This window comes from Lithobates pipiens, unplaced genomic scaffold (genome assembly GCF_037356315.1).
Source record: "Lithobates pipiens isolate NorthernLeopardFrog02 unplaced genomic scaffold, aLitPip1_a1.2 Scaffold_16, whole genome shotgun sequence".
NCBI lineage: Eukaryota > Metazoa > Chordata > Amphibia > Anura > Ranidae > Lithobates > Lithobates pipiens.
The window spans coordinates 626674527-626688085 of NW_027507748.1; the positions used below are offsets into that span (position 1 = coordinate 626674527).

The 13559-nt window shown below is 42.1% G+C and overlaps 1 protein-coding gene across 9 annotated transcripts in view; it reads left to right on the top strand.

Annotated features, from left to right (window-relative positions):
- Nucleotides 1-13559, top strand: part of NBEA (neurobeachin) — a 901556-nt gene that overhangs the window by 769571 nt on the left and 118426 nt on the right. For all 9 annotated transcript variants that reach the window (XM_077484128.1, XM_077484132.1, XM_077484134.1 and 6 more), the window contains 2 exons: nt 4941-5043; nt 6700-6815. In XM_077484128.1, the coding sequence (XP_077340254.1) occupies nt 4941-5043; nt 6700-6815 (219 nt within the window). The remainder of the gene's footprint in view (nt 1-4940; nt 5044-6699; nt 6816-13559) is intronic.

Consider the following 13559-nt stretch of genomic DNA (forward strand, 5'->3'; position numbering starts at 1 on the left):
AATAAATGGCGGGTGCCCTGAAACTATAAAAAAATAACTAACCAACCAGCGTCACCTGTAACAGTTATATGGTGATCACAGGTGAAAGGGTTAACTAGGGGGCAATCAGGGGGCTTTATGCGGTAGTATATGGGGGTCCCTGGCGCTATAAAAAGCTGCGGCGAACCTAAATACCTACCTGCCTAACTAGCGTCATCTGTGACACTAATACGGCGATCAGAAAAATGATCGCTTATTAGGCTGGGTTCACACTGGAGCGATGCGGAAACGCCGCGAATCCGCGGCGGGTTCCCGCATCGCATGCCTCCCGGCGGCAGTTCACACTGCCCTATGCGAACTGCTGGGAGTGTCAGTGAAATGTTACTGACACCCCCAGATCAGTTCGCATATCGCAGTGCGATCTGCAAACTCGGATCGCATGGTGTGAACACCCATGCGATCCGATTCTGCTGCGGGCCAAAAAAAGGGTCCCGTGCGAATTTGCGGCGGGTGTGGCGGGGGCGGCGGGTGCGGCGAATGGCTGAACTCGAATCGCACAGAGATCGGATGTGATTTGCACTGCAGTGCGGTGCGAATCACATTCGTTCTCATAAACCGCTGCAATGTGAACCCAGCCTTAGTGACACTGGCGACGGGGGGTGATCACGGGGTTAAACCTTTATTGGGGGGGGTTAGGGGGGCACATTATAACTAAAGGGGGCTAACTCTAACTGCCCTAACAGTTATTACAGTCACAAATGACACCAATGCAAAAAAAAAAAAAAAAAAAAAAAAAAAAAAATGACATTGGTGTCACTGTGACTGGGGGGCAGGGGTAATTGGGGGGGTGATCGGGGGGTAAAGGGGGGGTGTGAGTGTGCCTGGCATGTTCTACTGTGTGTGTAGAGTGTTGGTGCAACTCACCGATCCGCTCTCCTCCGTGTCGGAACGAAAAATACCGACACGGAGGAGAGAATACATCACTTCCTCTCCTGTGTTTACATTACAGGAGAGGAAGTGATGTCACCGGGGATTTCCATTCGTCGAGAGCGATCGCGAGGGGGTGGCCATGAATGAATGGCCGCCCCCTCATTCCGGATCGCTCTCGAAGGGATGCCGACCGCGCAGGCACCGGGGGGGGGCCCGATCGGGCCCCCCACCCGCGGGCAGGCAGGGACTTATATATACGCCCATATGCCTGCCCGTGCCATTCTGCCGACGTATATCGTCGTGCGGCGGTCGGCAAGTGGTTAACATAATATTAAAGGACATGGTTCATTGAAGCCTGCATTTTCACATAATGCATATTTAATAAGGGATTATAAAGGATGAACTGTAAGCGAAAAAATATTTATGAAATGGATACTGTTCTGTGAACATAATATAGCTTCCACTAAATAAAATAACATGCGATCTTTAGAAATAATCCTTAGCTTGCCCAGCCAAACCTTTTGCATATAGTCTATGATACAGTATTTCTGTCTTTGTTGCTAGTATGGGGATATATACTTACTTCCTGTCTAATGAAACTGTTGTCAACAGGACAGGAAGTCAGAAAAGATGAAAAAAACCCAGCCAATAGATTTGCCCTATTTTATTCAGACCTAAAACATGTTTTAGCTGGACGTACACTTTAACAGATCGGCACCGCACATTTCACAATTTTAGATTTTCTTCCAGCATTGATTTCTTTGGAACTGTTCACATTCAGTCATTTAACATCAGAAAAGTCAAATTTTGAAGACTAGCATCACCCATGTAAATCGCAGTGTGATTGTGGTTGCAAGCTTTTGCCCTCTGACTTAATTGCATAGTTACATAGTTGGTAAGGTTGACTAAAGACAATAGTCCATCCAGTTCAACCACTGTAGGCATATTTGTGTCAGTGTCTATAATTATTTCCCATATACCTGTATGCTGTGTTCATTAAAGCGGAGGTTCACACAAAAATTTAACCTCCGCTTTTCGGAACCCCCCTCCGGTGTCACATTTGACACATTTCAGGGTGGAGAGGGGTGCAGATACCTGTCTAAGACAGTTATTGGCACCTACTTCCAGTTATATCCTGATGTGAAGTTATTGCCCTGCTTATTTTTGTGTCCTCTGCAAAAACTGAGATTGAGCTGCTTATCCCATCCTCTATATCATTTATGAATAAATTGAATATAATTGGTCCCAAGACAGAACCTTGGGGTAACCCACTTACCACTCTGAGTGCACAATATTTATCATCACCCTTTGGACATGCCCCTGTAACCAGTTTTTTACCCAAGAACAAACCTTATGATCCACGCCCTCAGACCTCAGTTTGTAAATGAAGCGCTTATGGGGAACTGTATCAAATGCTTTTGCAAAATCCAGATACACTAAATCCACAGGCCTTCCTCTGTCTAGATGGTGGCTCACTTCTTGTTAGCAGATTGGTCTGGCAAGAACGACCTTTCTTAAACCCATGCTGATTACTAAGGGTGGATGAATGGTTCTGCCCAAGCATAAGTTCAGGCCGAACTTTGGTTGTTTGGACTTTCGGCGATCAACGAATATTATGCGGTGTACGCAGGAAATTTGAAAGCCGCGGAACACCGTTAAAGTCTATGGGACATTAACATGAAAAAGTGCTAATTTTAAAGGCTTATATGTAAGTTATTGTCATAAAAAGTGTTTGGGGACCCGGGTCCCAGGGGACATGTATCAATGCAAATCAAAAAAGCTTTTAAAAACTGCATTTTTTTCGGGAGAAGTGATTTTAATAATGCTTAAAGTGAAGCAATAAAAATGAAATATTACTTTAAATTTCATACCTGGGGGTGTCTATAGTATGCTTGTAAAGTGGCACAGTTTTCCCGTGTTTAGAACAGTACCACAGCAAAATTACATTTCTAAAGGAAAAAAGTAATTTAAAACTGATCGCGGCTGTAATGAATTGTCGGGTCTCGGCAATATAGATAAAACTCATGAAAAAAATGGAACGGGTCCCCCCCCCCCCCCAGTCCATTACCAGGCCCTTTGGGTCTGGTATAAATATTAAGTGGAACCCAAACCAATTTAAAAAAAAAAAAATCGTATGGGGTCCCCCCCAAAATTCCAACCAAGCCTTTCAGGTCTGGTATGGAAATTAAGGGGAACCCTGTGCCAAATTTAAATTTTAAAAAAATGGCGTAGGTCAAACTAGACTCTTATCTGAGCATGCAACCTGGCAGGCCGCAGGAAAAGAGGGGGCTTGAGAGAGCGCCCCTTCATGAACCGTACCAGGCCACATGTCCTCAACATGGGGAGGGTGCTGTCGAGTAGCACCCCAAAGTACCTTGTCCTCATGTTGATGGGGACAAGGGCCTCATCCCCACATCCCTTGCTCGGTGGTTATGGGGGTCTGCGGACAAGGGGCTTATCGAAATTTGGAAGCCCCCTTTAACAAAAGTCCCAAAGTGTCTCCTGTCTTTTCTACTATTTTTGACACTTTTTTTGTGAAATGGTAGGGGTACAATGTACCCGTTACCAATTCATATAGGAGGGGAGGCCCGGGATCTGGGGGTCCCCTTGTTAAAGGGGGCTTCCAGATGCCGATAAGCCCCCTGCCCGCAGACCCCCACAACCACAAGGCAAGGGTTGTGAGGATAAAGCCCTTGTCCCCATCAACATGACAAGGTGCATTGGGGGGCTACTCCAAAGCACCCTCCCCATGTTGAGGGCATGTGACCTGGTATGGTTCATGAGGGGGGAGCGCTTTATTATCCCCCACTATTTTCCTGCGGTCTGCCAGGTTGCGTGCTCGGATAAGGGTCTAGTATGGATTTTGGGGGGACCCCTACACCATTTTTTTAATTTAAATTTGGTGCATGGTTCCCCTTAATTTTCATACCAGACCCAAAGGGCCTGGTAATGGACTGGGGGGGGGGGGCATGCCGTTTTTTTCAATGAGTTTTATCTATATTGCCAAGACCCGACAATTCATTACAGTTGTTCTAAACAAGGGAAAACTGTGCAACTCTACAGGCATACTATAGACACCCCCCCCCCCCCCCCCCGCATGATATTTAAAGGAATATTTCATTTTTATTATTTCAGGAACCACTTCTCCCAAAAAAACGTCCGTTTTTAAAACTTTATTTTTTTTTGCATTGATACATGTCACCTGGGGCAGGACCCAGGTCACCAAACAATTTTTATGGCAATAACTTGCATATAAGCCTTTAAAATTTACGCTTTTGATTTTTCATGTTCGTGTCCCATAGACTTTAATGGTGTTCGTGTGTTCGTCCGAATTTTTTGCCTGTTCGCAAGTTCTGGTGCGAACCGAACTAGGGGGTGTTCAGCTCATCCTTACTGATTACTACTAATGATACTTTTTTCTTCATTCAATTTTTGGATATAGTCCCTTATCATCCCCTCTAATAATTTACCCATTATTGATGTTAATTGCCTTTTGTAGGTTGTCGGTGATAAGCCAAGGGTCAAGATAATGGTACTATACACCAGCTATTATTTGAGCAGTGCTGGTGTGCAGGGGTGTAGTGACATGGTCTCATGTTGCATGACAGCCAGCAGTAGCTGTCCAGGAGCCAGGGGGAACATCACTACTTCACTGTCATTTTCATTCAGTACAAGAGCAGCTGGCGTGTGGTTCAAGAAAGACAAGAGTTAGGCATCCACTACCCACCCAGCTCGACTGCCAAAATGTGATGGGGCTTTGCATCTCCTTAAGCACTTAGAGCAAAGTTGCAGGCAGGACAGTATCAATTCAGAGGAGCCAGGTACATTCATTTCTTTTGCCTCCCATCTCTCTGCAAACAGGCCTTCACCTCAGTGCCATACAAAAATAGGTGTTTCCCAAAAATAGCCCCTTTTTTTTTCTGTGGAAAGTGATTGTATTATGAACATTTTGTATGTAAAAACCTGTATTTTGAATATACTTTGCTTTTTGTATGTTAGTCTGATGTTCTGTTTCAAACTTTTTCTTTAAGCCTCAGTCATGTTTAATTTTCCTGACCAAGCCACCGTGAAGAAAGTGGTATACAGTTTACCTCGTGTAGGAGTTGGCACCAGCTATGGCTTACCACAAGCCAGGTATGTCGTTATAAATATTGCCATGGTTTTTCTTCATGTTTGTAACATTTGATAGTAAATGACTAATCACAAAAAGAGCCAATGAGTCCTATTTGTGTCTAAAATTGTCGAGTTACATATGATTGTACCCAAACCACTCTCCTCCCTTGAAATCAAATGTTAAGGATGAACTCCAGGCATGTTCTGTTAATATTAAACTGCCTGTATAAGATTTTTCAGCAAGCTCTGTTTTCTGACAGATTAAAAAAAAATCAGGGTAAAGAAATGGCAAAGTAGAGAGATCATTAAAGAAATGTTTGCACCAAGGCTGCACTAATTCTGAAAGCACGCTGCTCTTGAGCAGCCCTTGTCGATCTCATATATTTTGGATGTAAAGACATTTCTGACAACTGGCTCATAGATCATGGGAGATGTTCAGACAAAGCCGGAGCTGTCAATCAAACAGTCCACGATGCTCATCAAGCACACATCCTACTTCTCTGTCCCAGATGTTACTGATGTCATTCATCTGAACTGGTGACATGCATTAATCATGCAAGTGTAACATCCTGTATCTTGCACAATCTCTCTAATTAGGTGGGGAATTGTTATCTTAAAAGGGGTTGTGTCTGAAATTAAAAAAAATAGTTCAAAAATAATGTACGAGATTTGCTATATAGAATAACATATTTATACTTCCTTTGGGTCACATTTGGTTATAAATTGGTTTAAAAAAAAATCCAACCAAGCCACCTTTTGGCTGTCTTTACTATTAAAGATATGCAAATTAATTTACATATTTGTTTGCTGCATTAAAAATTTCTGCTGTAAAAAATAAAATAAAAATAATAAAAAATAATTATGTAGATACATAGGTCGAGAAAAGCACACACTGTGTAGAAAATGTATTGATTTTAACCCTACAGTTGATATTATAAAATAATGATGAAAAAACATTTTGTTTGCAAGTGCAAAGCAACTTAGTGCTGATTGCAGATATTGATATAACCATTTTCTAATGCCTACTGTATATACATAGTGACATTAAAGGAGGAATTTACCAGAACTGGAGAGTGCAAAATCTGGTGCAGTGCTGCATAGAAACCAATCAGCTTCCTGTTTTTGTTTTTTTGTCTACGCTTTATTGAACAAGCTGAAGTTAGAAGCTGATTGGCTACCATGCACAACTGCACCAGATTTTGCCTCCAGTTTTAGTAAATCAACCCGTTTGCATCTGTGCTTTAAAATTTCCCATTTCACCCCTATCTATAGCTGGCCTTACACTTGCAATCTGATCTATCTTCCTTTAAACTACAACAATTTGGTACAAGAGCACACTTGACAAGATGTGCGCTTGGTCCACAGTTTTGGTAGATTGGACAGAGATTCAATAGAAATTTCACATTTAGATTGCAAGATGCACTCTATTTCTATTCAATTTCAACCACTTTGAATCCACCAAGAATCCCATTTCAAGTATGCAACAGAAAGCAATCTACCACCTACGAGTTTGATGGACCACCAGAATTTGGTCAATTGCACAGTCAAAACGTGGCGATAAATTGTCAATTTGATTGCATTTTATTTAAATATCAAATCAAAAATGGAAATAACAACTACAGCGATTTCATTAGAAGCATTTGGATTTTCATAGTATATTTTGTGATCTATTTCAAGGCGAATATCCCTGGCCACTCCGCGGCAGCTTTTTAAATCCTCCAACATGACTCAGCGTTGGCAACGACGAGAGATTTCGAACTTTGAATACTTGATGTTCCTTAATACCATAGCAGGTAGGGCTGCTGGCTCTTCAATCCTTTCTAATATGTTTATGTTTGTCAAAATGTTGAGCACCGTGACTTGATCGAATGCGTTTATCCCTCTGGGACTCAGCTGCAGCCTTATGATAGACTCTGAAGCACTCACATTAAATTTGATAAGGGATTGTGGAGCCTATCACTAAGGCTCTCTCGATGCAGTGAATGTTATGGAGGCAGTGCCTAACTCTCTTGCCATTTCCCCAGCTTGACAGCTTTGTCTGAAGCTTTATTAGAGGCAACAAACCATCGCCAGAACCTGTCTGGAAATAATAATGGGGGAAAATGTAATTTTACTATTCCGTCATTTTCAACAACAGCAACCAGACACAAGTCTAACAACAGTATCCCTGCCTAGTACAGATGTCACCTGCAGTGTGGCATGATTAGGTAACCATGTTGTATCTGCTTACCTCTAATCTCACACTTCACATAGAAAATATACTGAGTGTGCAGCCTTCCCATCAGTCATAAGATGCTTTGTGGTGGCTCTGTCTTATAGCTCATAAATGTGTGCTGCAGAAACAAGGTGGCTTTGCAAATGCCTATATTTCTACTGTGTTTCGCTTACCTTAATGGAAAGAGGATGCAAATGCCTCCAAGCCCTTGAGGTCATGTGACCCAAGCCTAACTCCAGCATACTGTTATCTACCACCTGTTTGCAGAAAGAACCTTTTATCTTTTCAGATCCCTTTTATTATTTTATCTGCTTTTTGTGCTTCTAGATGCTTTATTATGCATACTAAAAAAAGAATTCTACACCCAAGTTAATTTGAGCATACCTATGTTGGTACTTGAAAGGTATTTTATTGATATTTAAAGTATACACATGCTCAAAAAATTTTTTTTTGGGGAAGAGTTAAAACCCCTGTCAGTTTACTTTTTGTTGACCATGTTATGTTAGTGTGCGTTCTCTTAATTTTCTGTCATGGAAATGGAATTTGGAGTGAGAGTAAGGGCCCTTTCACATAGGCTGACCGGTTGTCAGTTTTTTTATGTGGATCCGATTGGACCCTCCAGTCTCCTCTATGGTTCGGTGCCCGTTGACACCCTCTGACATCCCACCTGATCCTATCTGCTAAAAATAGATGGATGGGGAGCCCTATCCATTGGGCAGATCGGATGCCAGTCGGGTTTTAACAAACAGGCAGTTTGTTTACATCCCACTGCTCATAGAGGAAAGCGGGCTGTGTTTTGTGTCTGCTCTGCATAAGTGGAGCGGACACAGACCGGCCATCCGTCTGCTCAGTGGGAATCAATGTACAGATTCCCCACTGAACTCAAATGAAGCCTGTACTGTGTGCTATAGGCCTAAATTGCTACACAAATTGGGGAATTTTCCTCCTAGACAGTTGTCTCCCAAACAAGTGTCACCATTTAAAGATGTCCCGAGAACTGGAATCATCTGTTTCAGTAACAATAGCGAATAGGACAATTGGAGAAGGAGGTTCTCCTCAAGTGAGACTTGTATAGCAATGAAACTTGGCAGGGGTTCTAACCCTTCTACAAATTCAACATTTTTGGAGATATACATACATTTTAAATGATCAGTGTAGAAAGTGCTGTAGGATTCAGGGTTTCATTTTGCAATAAACCCCCAAAAAAGTCCCCTAGTGATGTGACCTCGACATCCAAGAGTCCCTTCTTCTGAAGCTTTGGAGAGCTGATATCCAGCAAAATACTACATTTTCAACATTTCCGTTACTTAAACATTTCTGTTAGATACTGGTCTGTGAGCTGCCATAGCATTATTACAACAGTTGGACTCTTTAGAATGATATCATGCTGGTAAGATAGATCTGATGGGACCTACTCGCTATGTTTCGTAGATGAAAACTACTGTACAAATGAGATCACAAGTACTTATCCAAATATCCAATCTCCAGTAGTACTTGTGTGAAGTAAAATGTTCAAACTTTGTTGAGAACGGTGTGAATGAGAAACAATATTTGCAGTGCAGAGTCTTTGGGCCTTTTCATCACATTACAGTAGTTCCCAAACATACTGCCATTTCAGCTCTGTTGGTACATATAATAAATCAAGTGTTCTGCAAACTGTTTGTTTTTTGTTATTTTTTTGTTTTTTTAACCATTTTTCCAGCTAACTTGATTTTGCTTAAAGGAGATTTAAATTTTAGCTAAGTTACATTTAGTTTTATTAACCACTTGCTTGCTGGGCACGTATACCCCCTTCCTGTCCAAGTCAATTTTCAGCTTTCAGTGCTGTTGCACTTTGAATGACAATTGCGCGGCCATGCAACAGTGTACCAAAAACAAAATTTTATAATTTTTTTATACACAAATAGAGCTTTCTTTTGATGACATTTATTCACCACTGTGTTTTAATTTTTTGCTAAAGAAACAAAACACAGAAAAAAAAAACATTTTTAATAAAGAAAATTTTGCAAACCACAAATTTTTCTCCTTTACTGATGTGCACTGATGAGGTGGCACTGACGGGCACTGATAAGGCGGAAATGATAGGTGGCACTAATGGGTACTGAAAAGCGGCATTGATAGGCAGCAGTGATAGCCGACACTAATAGGTGGCACTGATAGGCAGCACTGATAGTTTACACTGATGATGGGCACAGATTGGACGCACTGATATGTGCCGCTAGTGGGCACTGATTGACGGCAATGGTGGGCACTGATTGGCAGCACAGATGGGCCCTGATTAGCGGCACTGGTGGGCACTGATAGCTGCCACTGATTAGGGGCACTGGTGGGCACATATTGGGACTGATGTGAGGGGTGTACTCACTTTTGTGAGATACTGTATATCATAGTTTGGTAGACTCTCTAACGTTCACATAGACTAATATATACTGGTTTGGGTTATTTTTACCAAAGAAATGTAGTAGAATACATTTTGGCCTAAATTTTCAAAATGTTATAACCAATGCTAAGAAAAATGTTATGTTATTCAAAAATGTCATAATTTTTTTGTTTATATAGCAAAAAATAAAAAAACCCATGGGTGATTAACCCTTTGGCACTAGCTGTACGCAAATATGTGGCCTCTTGGCGCCTGGTCCTTAGCGCCGAGGGGTCAGATATTTTAATGAATTGCCTCTAATACACCTGTGCTGAGAGCGTGCGTGATACGGCGCAACTACCATCGCTTAACTGAAAGCTCCCGATCGCAAGTTTTCGGACCCTGTGACTGCTGTGACAGCCAATCACAGCGGTCACATGATCGTAAGCCGCGCCCTGCCTCCCGGCATCATAAACCTTTTAAAAGGCCAGGAGGCTCCGGGGGCAAAGAGGTTAAATATCACCAAAAAGAAGGTTCTATATGTGTGAAAAAAAGATATGTTTAATTTGGGCAAAAGTTTAGCACAGTGCTGAATAGAAAAATATACCCTGGTCACGAAGGAGGTAAAACCTACCTGAGGTCAAGTGATTAAGCACTAAAGCTAGGACACTTACCTGCTCTCAGCCAGTGATTTGACAGTGAAGCAGCAGTAAACGGCTCACTTTGTTGCCCATACTGCTGTCTCCTCCGGTGAGCATATAAGCATGCAACAAAGCCTGATTGGCCGCTAGTGCTAACTATGCGTTTCCCAATCTATGGAGGGGATTGGAGAAGACTGGCACCAGGTCAAATTTAGATACTTATCTAGTTGCACTTAAAGATACACATTAAAAATATATATATATTGATGGACTAATTGTAGTTTGTTCAACCACTGCTTTGAGATTAGTTTTAAGCTATGAAGGTGTAAACATATTGATTACTATCTCATCCTAACTACCTAGGCAGTATGTGACAATGACCTTAAAATTCTTTGATAATGCGAACCTGGTGGAGTTTCCCTGCCTCTCCTTTTCTCACTTCAATTTCCTACATCCCCCAACTTATGATGTGCAAGCTTTTGCTACCTAATTATGTGTATATTTAGCTGCAGCCTGCAATGAGCTTATTATTGTCATGTAATTAGATGTAACTGGAACTGCTTGCTTCTAAAAAAAAAAAAAATCATTAAAAATTCTTTCCTAATGACCTAGAGATGACAAAATGTCTGTAAAGTGTGAAAATGCAGACAAGCATAGGAACATCGCTTGTAGAGTGTTAATCCAGATGCTGAAATCACCTAATTAAACAATATTTTGCTGTCATTAACATTATCACCGAGGAATTGCAGTTCTAATTTTTCTGTCAGCTGTCCCTGAGCTACTTCACCTTTTTAAAACTAAACCATTAAATAAGACATTTTAATTAATGAAAAAAAAAGTTTTATTTTTGTTTTTATCTGCGAAGGCATCCTTTGTCTCAATCAAACCTGTTTGTCCTTCACCTAATTGTGCGTGTCCCCTCACCATTGCGATTACTATTTAATATTCAGCCTTCCTGATTAATCTGTGTAAAATGAGTTGCTGGAATACTGTCAGCATTTGCAGATGGTCTGGGAATCTCTGGCTGTCTAAAGTCCTAGTGTCACGGGACCTTGCTGCAGCAACTCCATATTAACAGAAGACTACTCATCTATTAGGTGTGTTTCACATTAGATCTGTGTTCTGAATTTCATCCTTCTGTAATATTTATAAACCAGTAGTGTTTACTGAAAAAATACAATGCAGTATTGTAATATTGATCCTAAAAGTATTTTGTATATGCAATATAATTAAATGATTTAACATAATTATATGTAAAAATATTCTAACCTGTGCCCTGAACAGTCCAATTAAGCATATAAAACCTTTAACATTTTAAAGTGATTGTACGGATTTTTTTTTTTTTTATAACAAACATATCATACTTACCTCCACTGGGCAGCTCGTTTTACACAGAGTGGCCCCGAACCTGCCATTCTGGGGTGCCCCAGTGGCTCTCGCGGCTCCTCCCCACATCAGATAACCCCCTAGGACAGTGATGGCAAACCTTGGCACCCCAGATGTTTTGGAACTACATTTCCCATGATGCTCAACGTCACTGCAGAGGGCATGAGCATCATGGGAAATGTAGTTCCAAAACATCTGGGGTGCCAAGGTTCGCCACCACTGCCCTAGGAGAAGCACTCTCCGAGGGGGTTACCTTGCGGTCATGCTCCCGAGTCCAGCATTCGGAGTTCATAGCCGCCAAATGTATGACTCGGCACCCGAGTCATTGGATTTGATTGACATTCTATGCATTAAGATAAAAAGCATTCTGTTTGCAGCAGCCTCCCCCAATACTTACCTGAGTCCCATCTCTGTCCAGCGATGTCCACGAGTGTCGCGCCCATCCAAGACTATCCCCCCTGATTGGCCATGGGCTCCTGCTGCTGTCAGTAAAAATCAGGTAGCCAATCAGGAGAGAGAGGGGGAGGACCCGGCCGGGTGTGACTCGACTCAGGTGCTCCTATAGCAAGCTGCTTGCTGTGGAAGCACTTGATAAGAGGGAGAGGCCAGGAGCAGCGAAGATGCACCCGAGAAGAGGAGGATCTGAGCTGCCCTGTGGAAATCCACTGCAACAGAGCAGGCAAGTTTAACATGTTTGTTATTTTTATAGGGAAAAAAACAAGACTTTGCAATCGCCTTGAGGTTTACTTTGACTTAAAAATGAATTCCAGGTATGGATATTTTATACATAAGTACATTGATCCAACTTGGACCAATGCAACTATGCTGATTACATACCTGACTGATGCCTCTGGAAGCTGGACATCACTGAAGTAGACATTGCTACTCCAATGATCTCCATTTGCTTCTGGGCCCCATGTCGAGTGGCTACTCTTTTGCATTCTGAACACAGGCAGTTGGCTGCTCACTATAGGCACCTTCAGAGAATGAGATCAAACCGTTCTCTGATTGAACAAGGCAGAGAGGCAGGGCGATGATGTCATGCTGTCCACCTCATCCAATGCTTTGTATTCATTCATGACGCTCGGCAGGGGACTTGGAAGCAAGTGGAAATCACTGGAGTAGTGGTGTCTAGTTCAGTGATTTCCAGCTGCCAGGGGCATCGGCCAGGTATGGCATATACAGTACCTAGTTACATTGGTCCAAGCTTTTTTAATGAAACTATGTATAAAATATTCATACCTAGAATTCACCTTCAAAATGCAACTAAAATAATGTTTTCCCAAAACCGTTACATTCAAGGCATGCGTTGATAACTGTCACAGTTGCATGTGCTCTCAACCGAACTGTCAAGCCATCAAATGGCTGTGTAAACAATATGCAGGGACTTGCATACTTATCCTGCGGAGTGATTTTATGTCACTACCAGTGATGCATCAGCCGTGTCTCCATCAGGACTACCCTTCCCTCCACCCCACTTTGGGATCCCTGTGAAGAGCACCGTATCACAGATCACCTCCGGGGATACCAGACTCCATATAGGTCCAGTGCTGTTTTATAAATACATTTTTCCTCAAAAGATCTCCACCAGAGAGAGAGACAAGCAGCAGTACTGAAATTTGCAGACTCTGGACTGTCTCCAAAATAGAGACAACTGGATAGCCAAGTTCTACCAGTCAGCTCTACCACCAATACCACCACACATCCCTGCATATCGAGCATGCCTCATATCTTATTTACCCTTATCCTGCAGAATGATTTTACATTGCTACCAGTGAGGCAGCAGCCAAATCCCCATCAGGACTACCCTACCCTTCCCATCAACCTCATCTACCCACAGGACCCCTTTGAAGAACTCCATATTATGGATCATCTCCAGGGATACCAGACTCCAGTATAGGTCCAGTGTTCTTATACATACGTTTTTACATCAAAT